Genomic DNA, 26,483 nt, shown 5'->3' with positions numbered 1-26,483 from the left:
AACTTCGCCCATTGTTTACATTTAGTATTGGTTATTTGGAAGAATACATACGTTTTCAGCGTGGTTAGGGGAAAAATTTACGTTGGAGGATCTTTCCCTGAAGGAATTATTCATGGGGGAAGGGAATTTTCCATAAAGTGTGTGCCAGATTTTCCAGCATTATTTAAAACACGCTCTGTAATTAAACAAAAACTGAAAGTAAAGAGCAACATTAGAGCTTAAAACGAAAAGAAATTATTACGTATATGAGGAGGTTAGTCCCCTTGTAAATGCCTCTCTTTTTACGCTAAAGTTGTTTTAGTACTTTCAAAAGAGCTATTTATTCTAATTGTTTTTCCACTAAGGATAATATCTATCCCTTAGTGATTCAGGGGTCATTCTTAAAGAATTGGAACAAAATTTGAGCTTTAGCGTAAAGAGCGAGGTACTGACAAGGGGGCGAACACCCTCATATACGTAATAATTTCTGTTCATTTTAAGTTTTAATGCTGATGCTTACATTCAGTTGAAAAACTGTTGCTGTTTTTTTATTTAATTGTAAGCAGAAGCAAGTATTTTATTCAACTGGTAAATCGGCTTTATGGAGGTCCTGCTCTAACATGGTACACAATGATAAGTTAATAAAAGGTTTATTGTCATCCCCTTCAGTAATATTACTGCGGTTGAAGTAGGAGGTTAGTGGTTGATTCGGCTTAGAGTTGCGAGTTATGCAGGATTGAGTTATAATTCTGTCTACATTGATTTTGATTGTTTTTTATCCTAAAGGACACAGCAAAGGAAATAGAAAAACATGATATTAAAGGTGATTACGGAAATATCCTAGACCTAGAATACACAGATGATTTGGGTGTCCTGGATGAGCGTTTTAGTGAAATGAAGGAATTGTCAGAAGGTTTGAAAATCTATACTACTGCTACTAACAACTCACTTCAGAACCGGGCCACCAGAAGCCATCACAGCTGGGCACACTCCTATTATTGTCTAATATATTCAGAGCTTAACTTTTTATCCCATTCTCTGACGTTCCAGTTTCCTTTAAATCTTTTTTTATAATTTCATCATCGAAAGTCTAAAATGAATAAGGTGTAGGGGGATGCCCTACAGCTCTATTAGCCTTGGGCGACTTTGAACTATCAGTAATTATCTCTCCAAACCTAGTATATCAAAACTTAGTGATTTACCTTTATAAAAGACAGCTAGCTCATCATCAGCCCTTGGTAGGTGTAATTAACCATCCAGGAAGATTCAATAATATCATATTCAGTGTTAAAACTATCTTCGATGGTAGAATAATTCTATCTTGAAATAGAATTTTGAAAATAGATAGACTTGTTTATTTCCCATAATATAAAAAGCTTTCCTAGTGACTAGTTGTCCACCCGATAAATTCATTGTTTTCAGCATTTTTAGCTTCCAACCAGACGCGCAGAGGTTCAAAATAGTTTTTGATGGCATCAACCTTGATATCCCTTTGACCTGTTATGGCTTCCATAGCATCTTGCCATGGCTGAGAACTTCCCATGGAAAGCATATTCCTAAGGAAATTATTTATATAAGATATAATTTAGTTAAAACAGTACTAACATTTTTAAATACTAGAATAGGAACAAATCTACATAGAAAATTATGATTCTTTTTTGCTTTTACTGAATAGACACATCCTCAGTCAATCAAAAATATAGTGGGCCTTGTAACTTACCAAAGGCAATAGGCTATCAATCAGGCAATATATTTTGATAAATACTCTAAGGGGTGTCTTTTGGCCTTGCCCTCCCCAAAAATTTGAAATTTTGTATTTTTTCCCCAACAAATCGCATTCATTTCCTAACAATTCCCTTTGACACGCTTTCAAGTTGAATCCCTTGTCCCAAATGAATTCTTACGGGTGTTCACAAATAAACAAACCTTCTATCAGGGTTAAACGGAGGTACTTTATTTTCAAAAATTCAAATCTTTGGTAGAAATTTCATATATTCTCGAGTTTTTAACTATCATAATTGTTTATGCATTGCCTATAGAAAATAACAGTAGTCTATCAAATATATGTCATCAATCAACAAATTTGTACTCAGATTTTGTTCAGTCATTTGTAGATCAAATGCCTTTGCATATATAATTGGAATTAAGAGTATTCTTACAAAGAGAACAAGAGACATTATTTTCGTTAATATACGTCTGTTGTAAAAGGTGTGCTTTAATCTCATTGGTATACGTCTGTGCCGTATTTTGTAAGACAATTGCCCTATTCTTTCATTTTTGTTGTGTATTAAATAAAACAAACTAATTTTTTTAGCTGAAAGTAAGGAGCGACATTAAAACTTAAAACGAACAGAAATTACTCCGTATATGAAATGAGCTGTCCCCTCCGCAATCCCTCGCTCTTTACGCTAAAGCTTTTAATTGTTTTAAAAAGTATAATTGTGGCAAAGAGTCAAACTTTAGCGTAAAGAGCGATGGATTGCGGAGGGGACAACTCATTTCATATACGGAGTAATTTCTGTTCGTTTTAAGTTTTAATGTCGCTCCTTACTTTCAGCTAAAAAAATTAGTTATTTTTTATTTAATTTCTGAACGTTTTTGAATTAATGCATGTTTGGTTTTGGCTCTCCGGACATAAATTATTAAAATGAGATTTGTATATTAATTCTTTTTTTGGCTAAATGGCTTTCTCTTAGTTTTGATCAGACGATTTTGAGAAATAAGGGGTGGAGAAGGAGGCCTAGTTGCCCTCCAATTTTTCGGTTATTTAAAAAGGCAACTAGAACTTTTAATTTTTAACGAACATTTTTATTAGTAAAAAATACACGTAACTTAAGAATTAACTTACGTAACAAACTTTCATAACCTTATATTTTTATTATGTATACGAGGGGGGTTTATACCCTCGTTAATACCTCGCTCTTTACACTAAATCGTAAGTTTTGTCCTAATTCTTTAAGAATGACCCCTAAATCAGAAAGGCCGTAGAATAAATAGTTGAAATTACTAAAAATACTTTTGCATAAAGAGCAAGGTATCTATCTCCTCCTAAATACCTCCCTCTTTATGCTAAAGTATTTTTAGAACCCCTCATATGCGTAATAGTCTCTGTTCGTTTTAAGTTTCAATGCTACTTCTTCCTTTCATTTGGAAAAACGTTTTCATGTTTATTTTTCATGATTTTCTTATAGTAATGCTAGAAAATCCTGCACCCTTTTCATTGAATTTTTCTTCCCCCATGACAGATTCCTCCAAGGAAAGATTCTCCAACATAGCCCCCTCTCCTCAGTCCCACCTCCAAACAAAATAAAATCCCCCTGAAAACGTCTTTACACTTCCCAATAACCATTACTATATATAAACACTGGTCAAAGTTTGTAACTTGCAGCCCCTCCCCCAGGGATTGTGGGGGAGTAAGTCATCCCCAAAGACATAGTTATTAAGGTTTTTGACTATGCTGAACAAAATGGCAATATCAAAATTTTGATCCGTTGACTTTCGGAAAAAAATGAGCTTGGGAGGGGGCCTAGATGCCCTCCAATTTTTTTGGTCACTTAAAAAGGGCACTAGAACTTTTCATTTAAGTTAGAATGAGCCCTCTTGTGACATTCTAGGACCACTTGGTCGATACGATGACCCCTGGGAAAAAAACAAAAAAAACAAAAAAACAAACAAATAAACACGCACCCGTGATTTGTCTTCTGGCAAAAAATACAAAATTCCACATTTTTGTAGATAGGAGCTTGAAACTTCTACAGTAGGATTCTCTGATACGCTGAATCTGACGGTGTGATTCGTTAAGATCCTACGACTTTTATGGGGTGTTTCCCCCTATTTTCCTAAATAAGGCAAATTTTCTCAGGCTCGTAACTTTTGATGGGTTAGACTAAACTTGATGAAACTTATATATTTAAAATCAGCATTAAAATGCGATTCTTTTGATGTAGCTATTGATATCAAAATTCCACTTTTTAGAGTTCTGGTTACTATTGAGCCGGGTCGCTCCTTACTACAGTTCGTTACCACGAACTGTTTGATAAGACAAAGTAGTAGTGAAGTTTAGTGTAGTTTAGAGACAAATAAGCCTGCCTTTTTAATGCCTAATTTGATTTCTTTTTGGGAATTTTAAGTCAGTAAAAAGAACAAAAAATTCATAGTCAAAAGATTTTTACACTTTGTTACTTTATATCTCTATAAATCTTGCATAGACCCTTTAAGTCAGGGTTTTTTTCACTAACGTCTCTACGGAACATGGTTTTCGTGCATTTTCAATATTCGCTGAGATACAGATTCCCCAAAAAAGTTCTTAGGGTGTTTTTTTGGGAATTAAGTATAATTTCTGAATATTATTTTTCAAAATGATTATATATCAAACAGTTCGTGGTAATGAATTGTAAGTAAAGAGTGATCCGGCTCAATAGTAACCAAAACTCTAAAAAAAACAGAATTTTGATGCCAATAGATACATCAAAAGAATTGGTTTAATATGTTAATTTCAAATATATACGTTTCATTAGATTTAGTTTTACCCACTAAGTGCCACGAGCCTGAGAAAATTTCCCTGATTTTCGAAAAATGGGGAAAACAACCCCTAAAAATTTTATAATCTTAACGGAAATTAAAACATCAGATTCAGCGTATCAAAAAACCTTACTGTTGAGGTTTCAAGCTTTACAAAATGTAGTAAATCTACAAAAACGTGCAATTTTGTATTATTTTCTAGAAAAAAGATGACGGATGCGTGTTTTTTTCCAGGGGTGATCGTATCGACCCTGTGTTCCTAGAATACAGTGAGACGGCTCATTTGAACGGAAATTAAAAGTAATACGGTAATACGGGAAGAAATTCTAGTGCCAAATTGAGTGACCCAAAAAATTGGAGGGCAATTAGGCCCGCTCCTCAACCAATTGTCTCTCAAAATCTTCTGATCAAAATTTTGAGATAGCCATATTATTCATCATAGTTAAAAGGCACAATAATTATGCCTTTGGATGTGAAATGACCCCCCATGGCCCCAGGGGGAAGGTCTTTAAGTTATAAAATTTGTTCATTGTTTACGGATAGAATTTATTATTGGAAAGTATGTATACAGTTTCGAGTGAGGTGGAGGGACAAATTATCTGCTGAGCAGTTTTCCGTGGGGGAGAAGTTTCCAAGGGGCAAACTTGTCGGGTGAAATTATATACTGGGGAAATTCGCCAGAATTCAAATACAAATTCTTCTTATTTGTCTTCTTAGATTGGAGGGTAATTAGAACCCCTCCTCCACCAATTGTCTCTCAAAATCGCCCGATCAAAATTTTGAGATAGCCATTTTGCTCATCATAGTTCAAAGACACAATAACTATGCCTTTGGATACGAAATGACCCCCAACAACCCCAGGGGGAAGGTCTTTAAGTCATAAAATTTGCCCACTGTTTACGGATAGAATTTGTTATTGGGAAGCATGTATACATTTTCGAGTGGGGTGGAGAGACAAATTATCTACTGAGGGATTTTACGTGGGGGAGAAATTTCCAGGGGGTAAACTTGTCGGGAGAAATTATATACTGGGGAAATTTGTCAGAATTCCTATACAATTTCTTCTTATTTGTCTTGCTTTCTCTTTTCCGTTTCAATTTTACAAGTGGATTTTTAAGGGTAATTTCTCAGGGTTAATTTTCGCCGGGATTGAATTGTCTAGAGGATAAATCAGTGGGGAGGGGCATTTCAACGTGGAGGTGGGGCCTGAATTCCTGGCATTATTTAAGAAACGATCAGAAATTAAATAAATAAAAAACAAGTTTTTTTACTTAAAGTGAGGACAACATTAAAACTTAAAACGAAGAGAGATTATTACGTATATGAAGAGGATTTCCCCATTCCTTAACCCTTCGCTTTTTGCGCTAAAGTTTGGATTTTGTCCCAATTCTGTAAGAATGTCTCTTGGAACACAAGGGTCGTTTAATTATAACAATAAGAAGCTTTTTTGAAAGCCCTAAAAACTATTCGTTTTAAGATTTAATGTTGCTCCTTACTTTCAGCTAAAAAAAACTTGTTTTTTTTTAATATATATATATATATATATATATATATATATATATATATATATATATATATATATATATATACATTAGTATTTGTGTCTTACCCCTATTTCGAATATTAGATAAGGAATTAGCGTAACTGATTTTATTTGTAAACTTTTTACTAGGTAGTAGCTACTGTTGCCACCAAAATTTATGCCTTGCAAGTTTTGATGTCGCTTTTTACTTTCATATAAAAAACCTATTTTATTTTTAGTCAAATATGAGATCCGACAGCACTTCCTCGTGATCCATAAAGTCGATAATATTTTGTATAATGATAGAAAAAAACGATGAAAGTTTCTCCAATGCCCGATAAAAACAATAATACTTTGTCCCAAGACATAAAATAACAGTGACATCTACTGTAACCCTTGGAGATGGCAATCGGTATCCGGTGACAGAATTATTGAAATATCCCTGTAGTAACAAAAAAAGAATTAATAATGGGTAAGTATGTGTGAGAGTCTTTTCTTATAAAATTTGAGTCAAATTTTAATTGGTGCATAATAAAGTATGTTTTGGTACAGCTAAATCCGACTTGACTGAATTGTGTGCTTATTTGCACATACAAAAAAGATTGAGTTCCACAAGTATGGATTTTTTCAGGCTGTATACATACACGTATAACAACAAATAAACTAAATCATGTAACACTCGACTTTCGAATAATAAGAACTTTCCGGAAAAAGTTTCCCACTTCTACTATATTTACTTTCTACGTCGACTTCAAAATTCTATGAAGGAGCTCACAACCACCCACCCAAAGAAAGCTCCCTCTTACCTCTTTTAGCCCCTTCATTCTGTTGATTTTTAATTAAAATCAAATATATGTGAGCATCAAGTCATGGCTAATCAAACAGTTCGTGGTAACGAACCGTAGTAAGGAGCGACCCGGCTCAATAGTAGCCAAAAGTCTAAAAAATGGAATTTTGGTACCAATAGCTACATCAAAAGAATCGCATTTTAATGCTGATTTTAAACATATAAGTTTCATCAAGTTTAGTCTTGCAAATCAAAAGTTACGAGCCTGAGAAAATTTGCGTTATCTTAGAAAATAGGAGGAAACATCCCCTAAAAGTCATAGAATCTTAACGAATCACACCGTCAGATTCAGCTTATCAGAGAACCCTATTGTAGTAGTTTCGAGCTCCTATCTACAAAACCGTGGAAATTTTACATTTTTTGCCAGAAGGCAGATTACGGATGCGTGTTTATTTGTTTTTTTGTTTTTTTTTGTTTTTTTTTCCTAGGGGTGATCGTATCGACCCAGTTGTCCTAGAATGTTGCTAGAGGCCCCATTCTAACAGAAATGAAAAGTTCTAGTGCCCTTTTTAAGTGACCAAAAAAATTGGTCTTTGGGGACGACTTACTCCCCCACAGTCCCCTTGGGAGGGTTACAAGTTCAAAACTTTGACCAGTGCTTACATATAGTAATGGTTATTGGGAAGTGTACAGGCGTTTTCAGGAGAATTTTTTGGTTGGAGGCAGGGGTTGAGAAGAGGGGAATATGCTGGGGGAACTTTCCATCGAGGAATTTGTCATGGGGGAAGAAAATTTCCATGAAGGGAGCGCAGGATTTACTAGCATTGCTTAAAAAAAAACAATGAAAAAGTTTTTTTCAGCTGGAAGTAAGCAGCAGCATTAAAACTTAAAACAAACAGAAATTATTACCCATATGAGGGGCTCACCTCCTCCTAATACCTCTTTACGCCAAAGTATTTTTAGTAATTTCAACTATTTATTCTGCAGCTTTTGTGATTCAGGGGTCATTCTTAATGAATTGGGACAAAATTTAAGCTTTAGTGTAAAGAGCGAGGTAATGACGAGGGGGCGAACCCCCTCATATATGTAATAAAAACATAAGAATACAAAAGTTCTTTACGTAAGCTAATTTATAAGTTACGTATATCTTTTATTTATAAAAAGATTTGTAAAAAATTAAAAGTTCTAGTTGCCTTTTTAAGTAATTAAATAAAAAAAACGAGTTTTTTTAACTGAAAGTAAGGAGCGACATTAAAACTTAAAACGCACAGAAATTACTTCGTATATGAAAGAGGCTGCTTCCTCATCAACGCCCCGCTCTTTACGCTAAAGTTTGACTCTTTCTCTCAATTCTTCTTTTTAAAACAGTAAAAAACTTTAGCGTAAAGAGCGGGGCGTTGATGAGGAAGCAGCCTCTTTCATATACGAAGTAATTTCTGTGCGTTTTAAGTTTTAATGTCGCTCCTTACTTTCAGTTAAAAAAACTCGTTTTTTTTATTTAATTTCTGAACGTTTTTGAATCAATGCATGTTTTAATTTTGGCTCTCCGCAGAAGAATAATCAAAACGAAATTTGCATATTTTTTTTTTTGGGCTAAATGGCTTTCTCATAATTTTGATCGAATGATTTTGAGAAAAAAAGAGCGGGGGACGAAGCCTAGTTGCCCTCCGATTTTTTGGTTAATTAAAAAGGCAACTAGAACTTTTAATTTTTTACGAATCTTTTTATTGGTAAAAGATTTACGTAACTTATAAATTAGCTTACGTAAAGAACTTTTGTATTCTCATGTTTTTATTACATATATGAGGGGATTCGCTCCATCGTCAGTACCTCGCTCTTTACACTAAAGCTTAAATTTTATCCCAATTCATTAAGAATGACCCCTGAATCACAAAAGCCGTAGAATAAATAGTTGAAATTACTAAAAATACTTTAGCGTAAAGAGCTAGGTATGATAAGGAGGTGAGCCCCTTATATGGGTAATAATTTCTGTTTGTTTTAAGTTTTATTGCTGTTCCTTACTTCCAGCTGAAAAAGCTTTTTCACATTTATTTTTTAATTTTTTTTTAAATAATGCTAGTAAATCCTGCTCTCCCTTCATGGAAGTTTTCTTCTCCCATGACAAATTCTCGATGGAAAGTTCCCCCAGCATATCCCCCTCTTCTCAACCCCTCCCCCCAACCAAAAAAATCCTCCTGAAAACGCCTGTATACTTCCCAATAACCATTACTATATGTAAGCACAGGTCAAAGTTTGTAACTTGTTGCCCCTCCCACGGGGACTATGGGGGAGTAAGTCGTCCCCAAAGACATAGTTATAAGGTTTTTCAACTACGCTGAATAAAATGGCTATCTCAGAATTTTGATCCGTTGATTTTGGGAAAATAATTAGCGTGGGAGGGGGCCTAGGTGCCCTCCAATTTTTTTGGTCACTTAAAAAGGGCACTAGAACTTTTCATTTCCGTTAGAATGAGCCCTCTTGCAACATTCTAGGACACCTGGGTCGATACGATCACCCCTGGGGAAAAAAAAACAAAAAAAAAAACAAATAAACACGCATCCGTGATCTGCCTTCTGGCAAAAAATGCAAAATTCCACATTTTTGTAGATAGGAGCTCGAAACTTCTACAATAGAGTTCTCTGATACGCTGAATCTGATGGTGTGATTTTCGTTAAGATTCTATGACTTTTAGGGGGTGTTTCCCCCTATTTTCTAAAATAACGCAAATTTTCTCAGGCTCGTAACTTTTGATGCGTAGGACTAAACTTGATGAAACTTATATATTTAAAACCAGCATTAAAATGCAATTCTTTTGATATAGCTATTGGTATCAAAATTCCATTTTTTAGAGTTTTAGTTACTATTGAGCCGGGTCGCTCCTTACTACAGTTCGTTACCACGAACTGTTTGATCGAAAATCGCAGGGCAACTAGGCTTCCTCCCCCGCTTTTTTTCTCAAAACCATTCGATCAAAATTATGAGAAAGCCATTTAGCCAAAAAAAAAATAAATATACAAATTTTGTTTTAATTATTCCTCTGCGGAGAGCCAAAATCAAAACATGCATTGATTCAAAAACGTTCAGAAATTAAATAAAAAAAAAAAAATTTTTTTAAATGAAAGTAAGGAGCGACATTAAAACTTAAAACGAACAGAAATTACTCCGTATATGAAAGGGGCTTTTCCTTCTCAACACCCCGCCCTTTGCGCTAAAGTTTTTTACTGTTTTAAAATGTAGAGTTAAGAGAAAGAGTTAAACTTTAGCGTCAAGAGCGGGGCGTTGAGAAGGAAAAGCCCCTTTCATATACGGAGTAATTTCTGTTCGTTTTAAGTTTTAATGTCGCTCCTTACTTTCATTTAAAAAACTTGTTTTTTTATTTAATTGTAGAAAAAGTCAAGACAGATAGTCCAATTGAGTGAGAGACAATTCTGGCATTAGCCCCCCCCCCTTATTTGGATTGTATAAAAATGATGTTAGTTCATTTGTTAATATTTACTACTATATTTATTCTGGACGTCGACTTTAAAATTCTATGGAGGGGCTTACAACCACCCATTCCAAAAAAGTTCCCTCTTGCCTCTCTTAGCCCCTGAAACCTGAAAAGAAAATGGTCCTGCCCATCAAAATCACCGCAAATCGGGCATTTTTACTGCATTTCCGGGTAACACCTACTTTTCCAAATACTATAAAGAAGAAGACAGTTTGCTCACACCTGCATCCATGACCTCAGGGCTTCTTTTGGAATCCCTAATTTAAAATAAAACTCTTCACCATATTTTTCTTTCACCATAAAGTAATATCTTAAGCTTTCCGACTGGTTAAGGTTACTCCACCATTTCTGGATTTCTTGATCTTCCAGCAATTAAGTGACAGTTATAGTCTTCATTCAGCAAACCCCTGCACTATTATTTAAGTATTTACGGGTATGTATGCTAAATTTTTAAATTCTTTCCAATTGAAATGCTTGTTGTGGAAACTGCTAATGATGTATAAATCAAAGTTAGAAATAACGCATTCCACACTTCTTTTCTTTAGAACGTCGATAAAATTTATGGAATTATCTCTCCGTCTCTTTTTCCCTTTATCCCTGATTTTTAATTCGATGGAGTGGTTGGTTTTGAAATAAAAAGTTTTAAGTTTGTGTTACATCTGTTGTATATGAGCTGGATAAAACAGGGGTTAAAAAAAATATACTTACGCTAGTAAATTTCCAGCTTCTTTGGAGCGGTAAAAGTCGCACTTGTAGAGTGGACCTTCATGGCCTGAAGCATTGCAAAGGGCCTCAGCAAACTGGTATTGTATCACTGTTCTCATGAAGTACCTGTAAAGACGTTTAAAACGTGTGTTTTAGTATACCTCGTAGGGAGTAAAAAGTAAACAAAGATGATATTAGAAACCCTGTCATGAACCTTTTCTGTGTTAGCCAAGGGACTACTAATCCGATAAGTTGGATTACTTATCTTCTCCATTAATCTGACAGTAGAATTCTATCTTGATAGATCTCGTTCAAAATCCAGCAATTCAAGAGAACGAAAACTGATCTTTAATTATCCTCCAGTCCCACAAGCAAGGGAAACAACTAAGCCTCAATCAAGATAAGTAAACTTTTGAAGCCGGGAATGAGCCCTTACAAAGGCCTTAGAATTAGCTAGCATATTGTATCTGTTCAAGCCCAAAGGATTGATTTTGCTTTTGCTGGATTATTTAATATAGCAGTTTCTCTATGAGCAGTTTGGATTGCTTAGAATACACTAGGGATTTCAATCTCAGAACACGGGAGGAGGAAATATTTTTTTACAATTGGTGGTCCAACTACAGATCAATATGTGCATTGAGTCTTGCCATTTTGCTCCCAAAAGCTGAACATATTAGGGATTTGTCATTTTATAGCGAAAAGGTTGCGAGAAAGGGAGAGGTCAAACACTGTGGCTCTATGTGAAAAAAATTGAGGCTAATTCAAAAGAATATATACTGCCTACTTAGCAATTCACGGGGCATATACTCAATCGGTGGTAAGAGACTAAATTTTGCAGTTTATGTCTGAATTTGCCAAGGAAGGCCTCTGAGCTGAAAGTAAGGCTTTCCTTATATGTGTTTTCCTGATTGCACTGATCCATATAGCAGCAGCATACAGAATAGTACTTTCAATAAAACTTTTTACAGGAATCATAAGACAGACGGTTTTAGACCCGAAGTTGATTTGGCAATGCTAAGAAGGCAGCTGGAATATTATTTAGCTGAATTCACTCTGTAAGCAATATGAGGAGACCATAACAATTTTCGAGCTAAAATAACCGCAAAGCATTTGACATTATCCTGAATTTTAATCATATTACCGCCAAAGTATAGCTTATTAGGAGAGGATCTATGTTTGGAGTTAAATAATATAGCTTCATTTTATTACTATCAAAGGTGAGTTTATTATTTGGGGCCCATTCAGTGAACTTTTCGAAGGCATTTGCTGCCAGTCTTTCTATGCTTGCAATTTTTGACCCCAGGTTAAATTCATTCCTTAGCTTAAATTCAGTTTTTTTTATACATGTTTAAAAATCTTGGTTACCATTTAAAAACCTAAAAGTAAAGCTATTTACTAAAGTAAAAATTATTGAATTAATAAAATTGTCAAAAATAGGAAACTAAAATGAAAAAAATTAAAAAATATACCTAATACTCATTGAAAGGGTGGGACTCCTGGTTGTTTTTATAACAACTCACAAATTCACAATTTGGCTTTGTAAAGAATAAATCAACAATGGATGCATTAGATAATTTATTATTACCATTTGCAAATATTCTTGCAATATTTACCTATGAGCTTGTAATTGTGGAAAATAATAAAAAGCCAAAATTGTTCATGTCATGCTTGTTTTTTATATTAAAGGCGCATTTGATAATACTTGGCATACGGGTATTATAAAAAAAGTTGATTGACGAAAACTGCCCTTCTGGTATTTTAAACCTTATTTATAGTTACTTAAGTGATAGATTTGCTTGCCTTGAAAATATCACTTCTCTCACGTTACAAAATTCATGACCCCAAGGTGGCATATTGCCTCCATTCCTTTGGCCTATAAACATAAATGATTTACTCAAGTTAAATACTGACATTAATTGCCTTGTCCAAGCTTACGCAGATGATGTGTGCGAGGTTAAAAGGGGTCGAAAGTTGCAAGTATGGAAAGACTGGCAGCAAATGTCTTCGAAAGATTCACTGAATGGGCCCCAAACAATAAACTCACCTTTGATAGTAATAAAATCGAAGCTATATTGTTTAACTACAAACATAAATCCTCTCCTATTAAGCTATACTTTGGCGGTAATATGATAAAATTCAGGATAATGTCAAATGCTTGGGGGTTAATTTTGATAGAAAATTGCTGTGGTCTCCTCATATTGCTTACAGAGTGAATTCAGCTAAACAATATTCCCGCCGCCTTCTTAGCATTGCCAAACCAACTTGGGTTCTAAAACCGTCTGTCTTATGATTGCTGTAAAAAGTTTTATTGAAAGTACTCTGTATGCTGCTACCATATGGATCAGTGCAATCAGAAAACACTTATAAGGAAAGCCTTACTTTCAGTTCAGAGGCCTTCCTTGATTTTGATTTCCAAATCTTTTTGAACTGCTTTAAGTGAGGTCATAGCCTCAAGTAACTATAAATCAGATTTCAAATAGCCAAAAATAACTATAAATTAGGTTTAAGACACCAGCAGGGCAATTTTGATCGATCAACTTTTTTATAATACCCGTATCCCAAAGATTATCAAACGCACCTTTAATATAAAAAACAAGCATGACGTGAACAATTTTCGCTTTTTATAAAATTCCACAATTATAAGCTAGTAGGTAAATATTGCAAGAATATTTGTAAATTAATAATATATTATCTATTGCATCCGTTGTTGACTTATTCTTACAAAGCCAAATTGTGAATCAGAGATCCATTTGCTAGTATTACTTAAGGAATTAATTCTATTCGAAATTAATCGTTCAAAAATTTTTCCAACATTAGACAACAAGCTAATAGGTCTGTAGGAAGAAACAGGACCATCTTTATTTTTATTGTTTTCACTAATTACAAGAATATTTGCTACTTTCCATTCATAGGGGAAATATGAAAGCTTCAGACAAGCATTAAAAATTTTCAACATAATAGGTGATAACACATTGATATTTTTTTTCAAAACTAAATTTAGGGTCCCGTCCGGACCAGCTGATTTCATTGAGCTTGTATTCCTTATAGTTTCTTGCAGTTCGCTTAGACTAACTTCATTTACATCGTTTTTACTATTATTTAATACGATTGAAAATTCTTGTTTAAGAGTGCTATGATTATCCCTTTCACAGGATATCTTGTCGCGAGGAAATCATTTAGAGAAAAGTTCTGCTCTTGCCTTAGTCATTGAGGTAGTGTATGTTCCGTCATCTTTATTATTGCGGGTCGGCCGTCAACATCCTTGTTGGATTTTTCATATTTTACGTATTGTGTGCCATGAATCAGAGCCACCTTTGGCTGATAAAAATTTTTTCCAGTCATCTGATTTGGCTTTTAGAATTGCGAAATGTTATTTTTTTTTAGTACTTTATACATTATTTACTCTGTCATTTGACAGATACTGCCTACTTAATCGTTGAAGGTGGCGGTATTCTCTTCTAAGAAGACTTAGTTCCTGAGTCCACCACCTAAAATACCTCTTGGCACTAGCAGAGTAAACAGGGTTAGATTGAGATAAAGATTTAAGGATTAAATTTGTCATCGATTTTAAAGATTGGGCCTTTTCTGGCTCAGATGACAGGGTCATAGCATAAATATCATCAACACCATCCAACAAAAAAGCAAAAGCAACAAAGAGTTAGAGACATGAATATAAGCCATAACTTAATAGGAGAGTACATTTTTAGATAACTTCTCTTTCAAACTGTTCGTGGTAACGAACTATAGTAAGGAATGATCGGGCTTAATAGTAAACGAAACCCTAAAAAACGGAATTTTGATACTAATAGATACATCAAAAGAAACGAATTTTTTATGCTGATTTTAAATATATAAGTTTTATCAAATTTAGTCTTACTGATCAAAAGTTACGAGCATGAGAAAATTTGCCTTGTTTTGGAAAATAGGGGGAAACACCCTCAAATTCATCTGATCTTACCAAAAATAAGACCATCGGATTCAGCGTATCACAGAACTCTACTGTAGAAGTTTCAAGCTCTTATCTACAAAAATATGGAACTTAGTATCTTTTGCCAGAAGACCGATCACGGGTGCGTGTTTATTTGTTTGTTTTCCCCAGGGGTGATCGTATCGACCAAGTGGTTCTAGAAAGTCACCATAGGGCTCATTCTAATGGAAATTAAAAGTTCTAGTTCCCTTTTTAAGCGACCAAAAAAATGGAGGGGACCTAAGCCCCCTCCCACACTCATTTTTTCCCAAAGTCAACGGATCAAAATTTTGAGCTAGCCATTTCGTTCAGCCAAGTCGAAAAACATAATAACTATGTCTTTGGGGCTGACTTACTCCCCCATACTCCCCAGGGGAGGGGCTGCAAGTTACAAACTTTGACCAGCGTTTACGTACAGTAATGGTTATTTAGAAGTGTACAGGCCTTTTTAGTGGGATTTTTTGGCTGAGAGGGGGGGGGGGGTTGATGGGATGGGGCTACGTGGGACGATCTTTGCTTGGAGGAATTTATCATGGGAGAAGAGATATTCCATGAAGGGGGCGCAAGATTTTTTAGCATTATTTTTAAAAATACAATGAAAAATTAAATATGAAAAAGTTTTTTCCACGGGAAAACAAGGACCAGTATTAAAACGAACAGAGATAATTACGCATATGGGGGGTTCATATCTTCCTAAATAACTCGCTCTTTACGCTAAAGTATTTTTAGTAATTTCAACTATCTATTCAACAACCTTTGTGATTCAGGGGTCAATCTTAAGGAACTGGGACAAAATTAAAGCTTTAATGTAAAGAGCGAGGCATTAAAGAGGGTGCAAACCTCCTCCCATACATAATTAAAATATACGAATATAGAAGTTCGTTACGTAAGTTAATTTGTAAGTTACGTATATTTTTTACTAATAAAAACGTTCGTTAAAAATTAAAAATTCCAGTTGACTTCTTAAGTAACCGAAAAATTGAAGGGCAACTAGGCCTCCTCTCCCACCCTTTTTCTCAAAATCATCTGATCAAAACTAAGAGAAAGCCATTTAGCAAAAGAAAAATTAATACGCAAATTTCGTTTTAATTATTCATTTGCAGAGAGCCAAAATCAAACATGCATTAATTCAAAAACGTTCAGAAATTAAATAAAAAAAACAAGTTTTTTAACTGAAAGTAAGGAGCAACATTAAAACTCAAAACGAATAGAAATTACTCCGTGTATGAAAGGGGCTGTTCCTTCCTCAACGTCCCGCTCTTTACGATAAAGCTATTTACCTTTTTATAAAGTAGAATTGAGAGTAATAGTCAAACTTTAGCGTAAAGAGCGGGACGTTGAGGAAGGAACAGCCCCTTTCATACACGTTCGTTTTAAGTTTTAATGTCGCTCCTTACTTACAGTTAAAAAATTTGTGTTTTTTATTTAATAATTTCAAGGGCCACAGGACATTTAGAAAATTCAAAGGAGGTATGCGGCTCGAATTTAATATTCTTATTATATATAAAAATTCAGAAGATGGACGGCTGGAATAAAGCTTGGGTCAGTTTTCACAGGTATGATTTCCTATACACCAGGAACAAGCTTGAGATCCTGTACACTTGGATGTTGTATGACCATATATAAAACACATTGTACAGTCCTCACAGCGGGTCATCAAAAAGCCTATTTTGATGCCACGCTGATTTAAAATTTGGGACCGAACCTTTGGACCAATTTCCAATATTACACTGTGAGACTGTCTTTTCTTGAAAACAGTAACTATGTTTAACTTTTTGCCATTTTTGATTAAATCTGCAATTACTCGGTTTGATTCTATTATATACTGAACGTAATTGTTGGCTTCGCCAAGATCAGGTAGATAATGTAAAATCATTCGGGGTAATTTTTTCTTTACTTCCTTAGAAGTATATTTTGTGGTCTCTGATTTACCGGAGAAGACCGACATTGCAGTTTCGAGGTCTCGCTGGGATTCTATTTCCTGAATTATTTTACCGTTTCGGCCTGACGACTCAGTCTTAGCACATCTTTTCTTTAATCTTCACTAATGATTTTTGTAACGTGGTGCATTAAAATGTTCATCTTTGTCGACCAACCGGTATTTTCAGCATTATGGGCTTTTTCTGTGGGCTCTAAAATAAGGAATTATGTTTGGTTGCCTCTGACAGCACTAGAATAAGATGTCATTGGTTTTTTGGAGGGACAGTCAGAGGGGATTCAGATTTATTGGTTATCCCCATCTATAGGGAATCTATTCTTTTTAAAAATTTATTTTCTCTCCTTAGAAAACTAGCATTTTCTTCACTGATTGAGTGACACAAGAACTGTAGGCGGTCACATATCTGAATGGTGTTAATTTTTTCCACCGGGTATTTTTTTCCTAAAGCAACTCTAAGGGTGGCTAATAGATTGACAATATTGTCCATTTCTGGTAATACAATCGGTTCTTCATCGGAAGATGTTTAACCTTCAGGGCAACTCAGGACGTCAAAGTATCACACTGTCTCCGTCTTGCTCTTAGCTTTGAATCTACGACAATCAAATATCATCATTTATCACTACTGACACAGAGATATTTCCAGGTTGAAGCACAGTAGAGAGAATGGACAGTAGCGACAAAGGCTGTACTCATCTAGGCAATGTATTCTCCTATGAGCTCTCGCAATGTACTAGGCAATGAATATGTCACACATATATAAAACCACAGAAGATTCATACCCCGCCTTCGCATACTCACGGTTCCGATGTACATATCACGGTGAGCTTATGGAAAACCTGTTTTTTGGTGAGCATCTGAACTACACGGTGACGACACGGCTCAGAGTCTTTACGCGCAATATGATATATGTGTTATGTTTTGGAAAAAGAAGTCGCTACTGTATATTCTCTCTATTGTGAGTTTGAAGCCTAAACTGATACTCAAGCTTGGTATTTTAAACAGTTTTATAATTGTTATCCAAGTCTATAGCCTCCTGGGAAACGCGTTTCCTTTTATCTAAATTAAGACATTTCACATAATCAGCAAACTAATTTGCGAGAGTGAAAAGGAAAACATATTTCAATGAGAACGTGTCATATGGGAAAAAGTAGGCGGACTAAAAAGCTACTTTTATATTTTTATACACTGAAGGCCGCTTTCATTCCAGTTCACTTTCCTTAAAATACGTCTTTTTTTGTTATTTTGAATTGGCTCTTAATTCAAGAGCCTCGGATATTTGTATTGTAAATTGTAATAGTTTCAGAAAGTTGTAACAGTTTTTCGATTTATGCACTAACATATAAAACATTTTGTGGTAGCGAACTGTAAGAATGGAGCTACAATGCTCAATAGTAACCGAAACTAAGAACGGAATTTTTATATCAATCGATATATCATCGGCTTATTATATTGATTCCAAATATATAAGATTAAATCAAGCTTAGTTTTACCCATAAAAGGCTAAGAAACTATGAAAATTTTCCTGATTTTTGAAAGAGAGCGGACCGACCCACTATGTGGGTTCCAATCCCCTATCTGTGGTTCCAATCCCCTATCTGCAAAAGTGTTGAATTTCGTATTACTTGCCAGAAGGAAAATCACGGATGTATGTTAATTTTTTTTTTTTTTTTTTTTTTTTTTTTTTTTTTTTTTTTTTTTTTTTTTTTTTTTTTTTTTTTTTATGGGGTGATCGATCCTTTGTCGAGCATTAGTCTGGTCTCTGTAGGTAGCAAATTACTGAGTAATATGATACTTTTTAGACTGAGACATGCTGTAGACAAAGTTTTAAGGGAAGAACAATGCGGTTTTAGAAAAGGTAGAGGATGTGTCGACCATGTTTTCACTCTTAGGTTAATAATTGAGAAGTCCCTTCGTTGTCAAACACCTTTGGTCCTTAGTTTTATCGATTATGAGCAAGCTTTCGATTCTGTTGATAGAACAGCGTTAACAAAGGTCTTATCGTTATATGGTATACCATACAAATACATTAAAGTGATTTGTGCTATGTACGAGAATAATACTGCTGCGGTTAAGGTAGGAAATGGGGTTAGTAACTGGTTTTGTATTGAATCAGGAGTTAAGCAGGGTTGTGTTCTATCCCCCTTTATACGGATCATTTTGATGGACTTCGTCTTAAGGAGCACAGGAAAGGCAATTGGAGACCATAGAATCAAATGGGGAGGAAGAACGCTCCTGGACTTAGATTATGCTGATGATTTAAGCATATTAGATGAAAGTGTGAGCAAAATGAATGAATTTTTAGAGGTTTTACGAGTTCAGGGTGCTAAAATAGGCTTGAAAATTAATGTTAAGAAGACTAAGTCACTAAGGTTAGGAATAAGTGAAGATGAACAGGTGACCTTAGGTAACGAAAAGATTGATCAGGTTGGGAGCTTCAGTTACCTTGGTAGTATTATTAGTAAAGATGGTGGGAGCAGTGAAGATGTTAAAAGTAGAATAGCTAAAGCTCAGGGTGTTTTTTCACAGTTAAAAAAAGTTTTGAAGAATAGAAAGATAAGCCTACAAACCAAGATTAGAATATTGGAAGCTACAGTGATGACAGTGGTCAAATATGGCTCTGAAGCATGGACACTCCGAAAAGCAGATGAAAATTTACTAGATGTTTTCCAGAGAAATTGCCTACGGATTGTTCTGGGTAACCGGCTGACTGACCGTATTTCAAACAGTAGGTTGTTCGAAAAGTGTGGTTCAATCCCGCTTTCTGGGGCTATAATGAAAGAAAGGTTGAGATGGCTAGGCCACGTTCTACGGATGAAGGATGACAGATTACCAAAGATTGTCCTTTTTGGCCAACCGTCTGGGGCTACACGGAAAGCAGGTCGTCCTTGTCTGGGTTGGGAGGATGTCATAAATAAGGATTTAAAGGAAATGGGAACTTCCTGGGAGGGTGTAAAGAGGGAGGCTTTAAATAGATTAGGTTGGAGGAGGAGCGTGCGTAGCTGTGTTGGCCTCAGGCGGCTTGGTGCTGCAGTGAGTTATTAGTAGTAGTAGTAGTAGATCGATCCTTTGAACAGAAATTAAAATTTATGATGTCCCTTGTATTTGATCAAAGAGATCGGACGCCTGCTAGCCCCCCTCCCACGTCTCTTTCCCCCAAATATTTATCCATCAAAAGTATGAAATAGCCATTTTGTTTAGCATAGTTGAAAGGTTCAACAATCATGCATTTAGATTTAACAGGACCAACTCAGGCCCTGAGCATAGGTCTGGGGATGAAAGTATCCTAAGGCTAATATGCTAGGGATAATAAGGATAATTTATTATCTATGAAAACCATCTTCATAGCCACAAAGACATTTAATGGGTACAGAATGCATTGGACTTGAATAAATTGGGCTATATGTATATATGTGCGCTAGGGGGCGGGGTGGGGGTAAGGTTAGGTTAGGTTTCTTTACCCCCACACCCCTTAATTTGCAAATATATAGCCCAAATCATATTATTATACAAACTAAAGTATTATATTTTCATCATAATCTGGCGAATTTCATTAAGCTGACATAACTTGACTTCTTGGGTCTGTTCCGTATAATTACAAGTACCTCTTTTTTCATTAAAGACGTAGAAAGACCGATGCTTATCGAAACTTGTGCAGGGTGGGACAAATTTTTCCCATAAAAATTTAGAAAGGCCATTTTCAAAGTTGTCGCTCTGTACCAGTAATTATTTAAACTCACCTAAAGTAAAAAGAAAAGAGTTTCAAATCTTTTGGGGGAAAAATCGGGGTTATGAATCGACAAGAAAAAAAATTAAAAAGAAAAAAACAAATGCTTCGATTAGATCACTGATAATTAATTTTCAGTGATCGGGGTATAAGTCAAGGGTACCAATTCGGGGAAATACAGGGAGGGAGCCAGGATTTCATTCTATTCTCTGGATAAAGATGCAAAAAGGCATTTTTCAAAATTTCAAAGGTATTTTTCACTTGAAAAAAAAAACATCGGTCTAAAAGTATCTTTTCACATCTAGGGGGGGGGGGGTAATTTTAACCCCTTCCCGTAGGTTCGGCTGTATAGAACGTGACAAAGAAACAAAACAATTATTAATTACAGTGAAAAAGAGTATTATATCTCTAGTTATTTCTAGTCAATAATCTAGTGATTTATGTGCCGATTTATTTTCTTCAAGAATCAAATATTTTTTGACTGGGTGGCAACCCTGGTTTCGGACCCAGTTGAAGAATGAACCAGTTCGTGGTACAAAAAAAATTGTCTTTAAGGAACGACTCTTGCTAATAGTAACATAGTAAAAGGTCTAATAGGAAAAAGTCAAAAAAGAATTTCTGATAACTATACATCATTCAAAAGAATAAGTTTTTTATGGCGATGAAATGGAAAAAATTTATTTTTGCAAATGAAAGTAGGGGGCAACATTAGATTTAAAAGGAATAGAGGTACTTGTTATATATCCCGACCACACTCAAGAAGTAAAGTTATGTTAATCATAATAATATATATTAAAATATGAAGGAAATATAATATTTTAGTAAAAAAAAAAATTATGGAAACTACAACAGAAAATTATGTAAATCCTGCCAACCAAAATGTAGTATATTAAATAACTAACCTAACAAAATACCTACTCTATATTAAATACAAAAAAATAAGTTTTTTAACTGAAAGTAAGGAGCGACATTCAAAGTTAAAACAAACAGAAATTACTCCTTATATAAAAGGGGCTGTTCCCTCCTCAACGCCCCACTCTTAACGCTAAAGTTTGACTCTTTCTCTAAGCTCTACTTTTTAAACCAGTAAGAAACTTTAGCGTAAAGAGCGGGGCGTTGAGGAGGGAACAACCCCTTTCATACACGGATTAATTTCTGTTCGTTTTAAATTTTTGTGTCAATTTTTACTTTCAGTTAAAATATATTTTTTTTTTCATTTAATTTATGAACGGTTTTGAATTAATGCATGTTTTGATTTTGGCTCTCCACACATGAATAATTAAAACGAAATATGTATATCATTCTTTTTTGGCTAAATGGGTTTCTCTTAGTTTTGATCGGTTGATTTTGAGAAAAAAGGGGTCGGAGAGTTGCCTACTTGCCCTCCAATCTTTTGGTTACTTAGAAAGGCAACTAGAACTATTAATTTTTTACCAACGTTTTTACTAGTAAAAAATATACATAACTTACGAATTAGTCTACATAACGAACTTCTAAATTCGTATATTTTTATTACGTATACGAGGGTGTATGCCCCCTCATTTATATCTCGCTCTTTACTCTAAAGCCTAAATTTTGTTCCTTAAGAATGTTCCCAATTCCTTAAGAATGACCCCTGAATCACAAAGACCCCTAGAATAAATATTTGAAATTAATAAAAACACTTAAGCGCAAAAAGCGAGGTATTTAGGAGGAGATGAGCCCCTCATATGCGTAATAATTCCTATTCGTTTTGAGTTTTAATGCTACTCTTTATTTTCAATTGAAAAAAAAAACTTTTTCATATTTATTTTTTCATTGTTTTTTGTTTTAAATAATGCTAGAAAATCCTGCACCCCCTTCATGGAAATTCTCTCTCCCCAAGACAAATTCCTCTAGTAAGAGTTCCTTCCACACAATCCCTTCCCTTCAGCCGCCCCCCACCCAACCCAAAAAAATCCTCCTGAAAACATCTGTATACTTCCCAATAACCATTACTATGCGTAAACACTGGTCAAAGTTTGTAACTTGCAGCCCCTTCCCCGGGGAGTGTGAGGGAGCAAGTCATCCCCAAGGACATAGTTATTAAGTTTTTTGACTATGCTGAACAAAATGGCTATCTCAAAATTTGCATCCGTTGACTTTGGGAAAACTTGAGCTTAGGAGGGAGCCTTGTTACCTTCCAATTTTTTGGTCACTTAAAAAAGGCACTACAACTTTTAATTTCCATTAGAATAAGCCCTCTTGCGACATTCTAGGACCACTGGGTCAGTGCAATCACCCCTGGGAAAAAATGGATAAATAAAAAATAAAAACGCACCTGTGATCGGTTTTCTGGCAAAAAGTACGAAATGCAATATTTTTTTTGATAGGAGATTAAAACTTCTACTGTAGGGTTCTCTGATACTCTGAACCTGATGGTGTTATTTTCTTTAAAATTCTATGTCTTTTTTTTGGGGGGGGGGTATCACCTGTTTTCCAAAATAAAGCAAATTTTCTCTTAACTTTTGATGGGTAAGACTAAATTTGATGAAACTTATGTATTTAAAATCAGCATAAAAATTCGATTCTTTTGATGTATCTTATTAGTATCAAAATTCCACCTTTAGAGTTTCGTTTACAATTGAGCCGGGTCGCTCCTTACTAGAGTTCGTTGCCACGAACTGTTTGATGTTAAATATTTCATTAAAATATACCTGCATGTGTAGTTCTCTCAGAATAAGCTGATTATCTCCGAGTGCATATAGAGATACAAATAGAACCCCGATTTATTATAGAGAGAAAACAACGTGTGGTCGAGATATTTAACAAGTATCGGAACAGAAATAATTCTGTATGGGTGGGTGCCTCCTCCTCAGGAGGAGGTGCCTCCTCCTCATTTCTTATTCCAATGTTGCAGCCCCTGTGTTTGAGCAGTCATCATCTGAACAGAAAAAAAACGCCAAATTTAGCGTGAAAAGCGAGGGCTAAGGAGGGGGAAGCCTCCCTAATATGCAGAATAATTTTGTTCGTTTTAAATTTTAATGTTGCTTCGTGCAACATTATTTTTGGGAGAATTTCATTCTTATTTCCAAAATTACGTAAAATTCCGTATTCTAATAGATTTTAATGGGCAATTTTAAAATCTGTACATTTGAAAAAAAATGTAATTTCTTTACTTTTTTTATTAGCATACCAGCGTTACCAAGAATGTGAGGAGGGATACACCCCCCCCCCTCAAGCAAGACTCTTAAGATCAAAATTTAACTTTTGCACAACATTACTTTGAGAAAAATATATATATATATATATATATATATATATATATATATATATATATATATATATATATATATATATATATATATATATATATATATATATATATATATATATATATATATATATATATATATATATATATATATATATATATATAACTAATAACTAAGTCAATGGGGATAACAAGTCCCCCCACCCCTGATCCACTGGGGAAATTTCTGTAGGTTACGGAATTCACCCATTGCTAGGTATATTGTCTGTTATTGGGAAGTATACAGACATTTTATTTGGGGGTTTGGGAGTGCATTTTATGTTGGGAGGATTTTCCAAGGGAATAATTTTCTGTTGAGAGGGAAGCTTCTGGGTGTCGAATTTTCCAGGAGAAATTTACTCTGGGAACGTTTGCCAAAATTCCTATAGGAAACTCTTTTTGTTTGTCCTACTATCTCTTTTCCGATTCAATTTTATATGTCATGATACTAAGGTCAGTTTTCCGGGGGAAAATTTCACTGGTTTTAAATCATCTAGAGGATTTTTTCATAGGGATGGGGTTCCGCGGGAGAAATCCTTCATGGAAGTACTTTCTAGGAGAGTAACTTTCCACTATAGGGGGGGGGGCGTGTTTCCGAGAAAGTTCTCCGGAGAGGGAAGATTTCTGGCATGATTTGGAAAACAATCCGAAATTAACCGCTTCGTTAGAATAAGAAGCTTTTTCAAAAGTACAAAGAGAACTAAGTACTAAATGCGAAAACAGCGAGGTATTAAGGAGGGTCAAATCTCCCTCACATATGTAATAATGTCTTTTCGTTTTATTTCCTACTGTTGCTTCTTCATTTCAGTTCAAAAACTTCGATTATAAATAGGGACTTGAAGCCTCAGCAATAAGTCCTCAGAAATGCTGAATTTAAAGGTGTAATTCTACACCTTTCAGGATTGTATGCGTTTTGGGGGTTATTACCGTTTTCCTAAATAGAGCAAATTTTCTCAGGCTCGTAACTCTTTTTGAGGCAACTTTAAAGTTAGTGAATTTTAAATGTTTGGATCCGCCATAAAAGTCAAGTTTTGTAAGGTATTTATTTTTTTAATTTATTTTATTTCTCCTGAAATAAACAAGCAGTTGAACCAAAACACAATCCAAAAATAACTTGATAATTAAATCGTTGATCTCATTGGTCTGCGTTCAAGTTTGTAATAGGATGGGTCCTCCTCCATATCCACCCAAAACTGTGTAGTAAATCTATTATTAATTTTTGTTGCAAAATTACGTCCAAATTAAAAATCCTAATGCAGAACATCGACAAATAATTTGGAATATTCAGTCTATTAAAAAAATATCAATTAAAAACAAAAAAGAATTAATTTATATGAAATTTTTCCAAAAATAAAGTTCTTAAAAGAAAAGTCAAGTAATACATCACGGTTTCAGCAATAGCTAAACCTAGTAAGGAGTGAACCACTGCCCTTGGTAACTGAAAATAAAAACAAAAATGCCTCGAAAACGACTTTCAAGGGAGGAAAAAATTGCTTTTTGTAGCTGATTCAGGAAGGGTATCTACTATTTTGATTAATCTGTATAGCAAAATTTATTGTGAAAACTAATTTTGAAAACGAGCCCAAAACCCATCAAAAATGGCGCTTAATTGAAATATAAACTGCACCATATAAATTGTCATAATCGAAAAACTTCAAACAGGAAAATTACAGCCTCACCCCACCTTGAAGAACAACAAAAATAATTTTTTTGCACTAAAAGCATTGGTGTGTCAACTTGTTTTTCTTTTTCCCTCAGGGGTGATCAGATAAAACCAGTCGTTATAGAAAGTTGAGAGAGGGCTTATTTGAAAGTAAATCGCCATATTTAGGGCATTTGTAGATCTTAAGAAAAGATATTGTGCCATAGCAAATTGCCGTTTCCTGCTATTTTGTGGCAAAAAACATCAATCTTCATGTTAAGATAGCCAATCGATTTTCCTTGGTCTAAAACCCGAAACAGGAGGTTTTGATCCCCTCATCTCTTCTTAACACACCGCAGCAATATGGCTTTTTCTATCGTTTAGTGCCACAAAACAGTAATTTTGAAACAAAAAAGGTAATATGATGGGATGTGTGACTTATAATTGGACCGATCAACTCTTCATCGACTACTCTTCAAAACAATTTTGACGATCATTTTAATTTGTAAAGAAGACACACATAGATGAACAATATTCATTCTCAGAATAATGGGGCAAAAAAGTATCCTTTACTGCGAAAACGGGGACAAGGGGACTGCGAAAAAGAGAATGGCAGCACCATCATATTTAGGGTATTATTTCATGGTTTAAATGGACTCTTTAATTTCATTAATAAAATAATTTTTTGATTGAATACCATACAAAATCAACATGCATGCAAAATTAGGATATTGTGTATTTCGCATAAATTCAGATTGAACTGGGTCATTGACCTGAAATATAAGAAACCAAAGAAAATACCAACAAAATGCGTTACCTGATCATGTCATAATCTTGATTTACATGAAAGATTGCTGTAATGTCGAGGTCTTTCATAGAGTCTCTTGTTGTAGGTGCCTTAACGCCTACAATTTCTTCTCTAGAAGTAAAATACAT

The 26,483-nt window shown here is 34.8% G+C and overlaps 1 protein-coding gene across 1 annotated transcript in view; it reads right to left on the bottom strand.

Moving 5' to 3' along the window:
• Window positions 1-1,311: 1,311 nt before the first annotated feature.
• The window catches only part of LOC136028665 (angiotensin-converting enzyme-like), a 97,514-nt gene continuing 72,342 nt past the window's right edge, over window positions 1,312-26,483 (bottom strand). Inside the window, exons 11-13 of the mRNA XM_065706492.1 lie at window positions 26,365-26,466; window positions 11,008-11,130; window positions 1,312-1,535 (exon numbers count right to left, since the gene is read on the bottom strand). Coding sequence (XP_065562564.1) covers window positions 1,361-1,535; window positions 11,008-11,130; window positions 26,365-26,466 — 400 coding nt within the window. The 3' untranslated portion in view covers window positions 1,312-1,360. The remainder of the gene's footprint in view (window positions 1,536-11,007; window positions 11,131-26,364; window positions 26,467-26,483) is intronic.

This window comes from Artemia franciscana, chromosome 7 (genome assembly GCF_032884065.1).
Source record: "Artemia franciscana chromosome 7, ASM3288406v1, whole genome shotgun sequence".
Classification (NCBI taxonomy): Eukaryota; Metazoa; Arthropoda; class Branchiopoda; order Anostraca; family Artemiidae; genus Artemia; species Artemia franciscana.
This window is presented reverse-complemented; position numbering and strand designations above follow the sequence as displayed.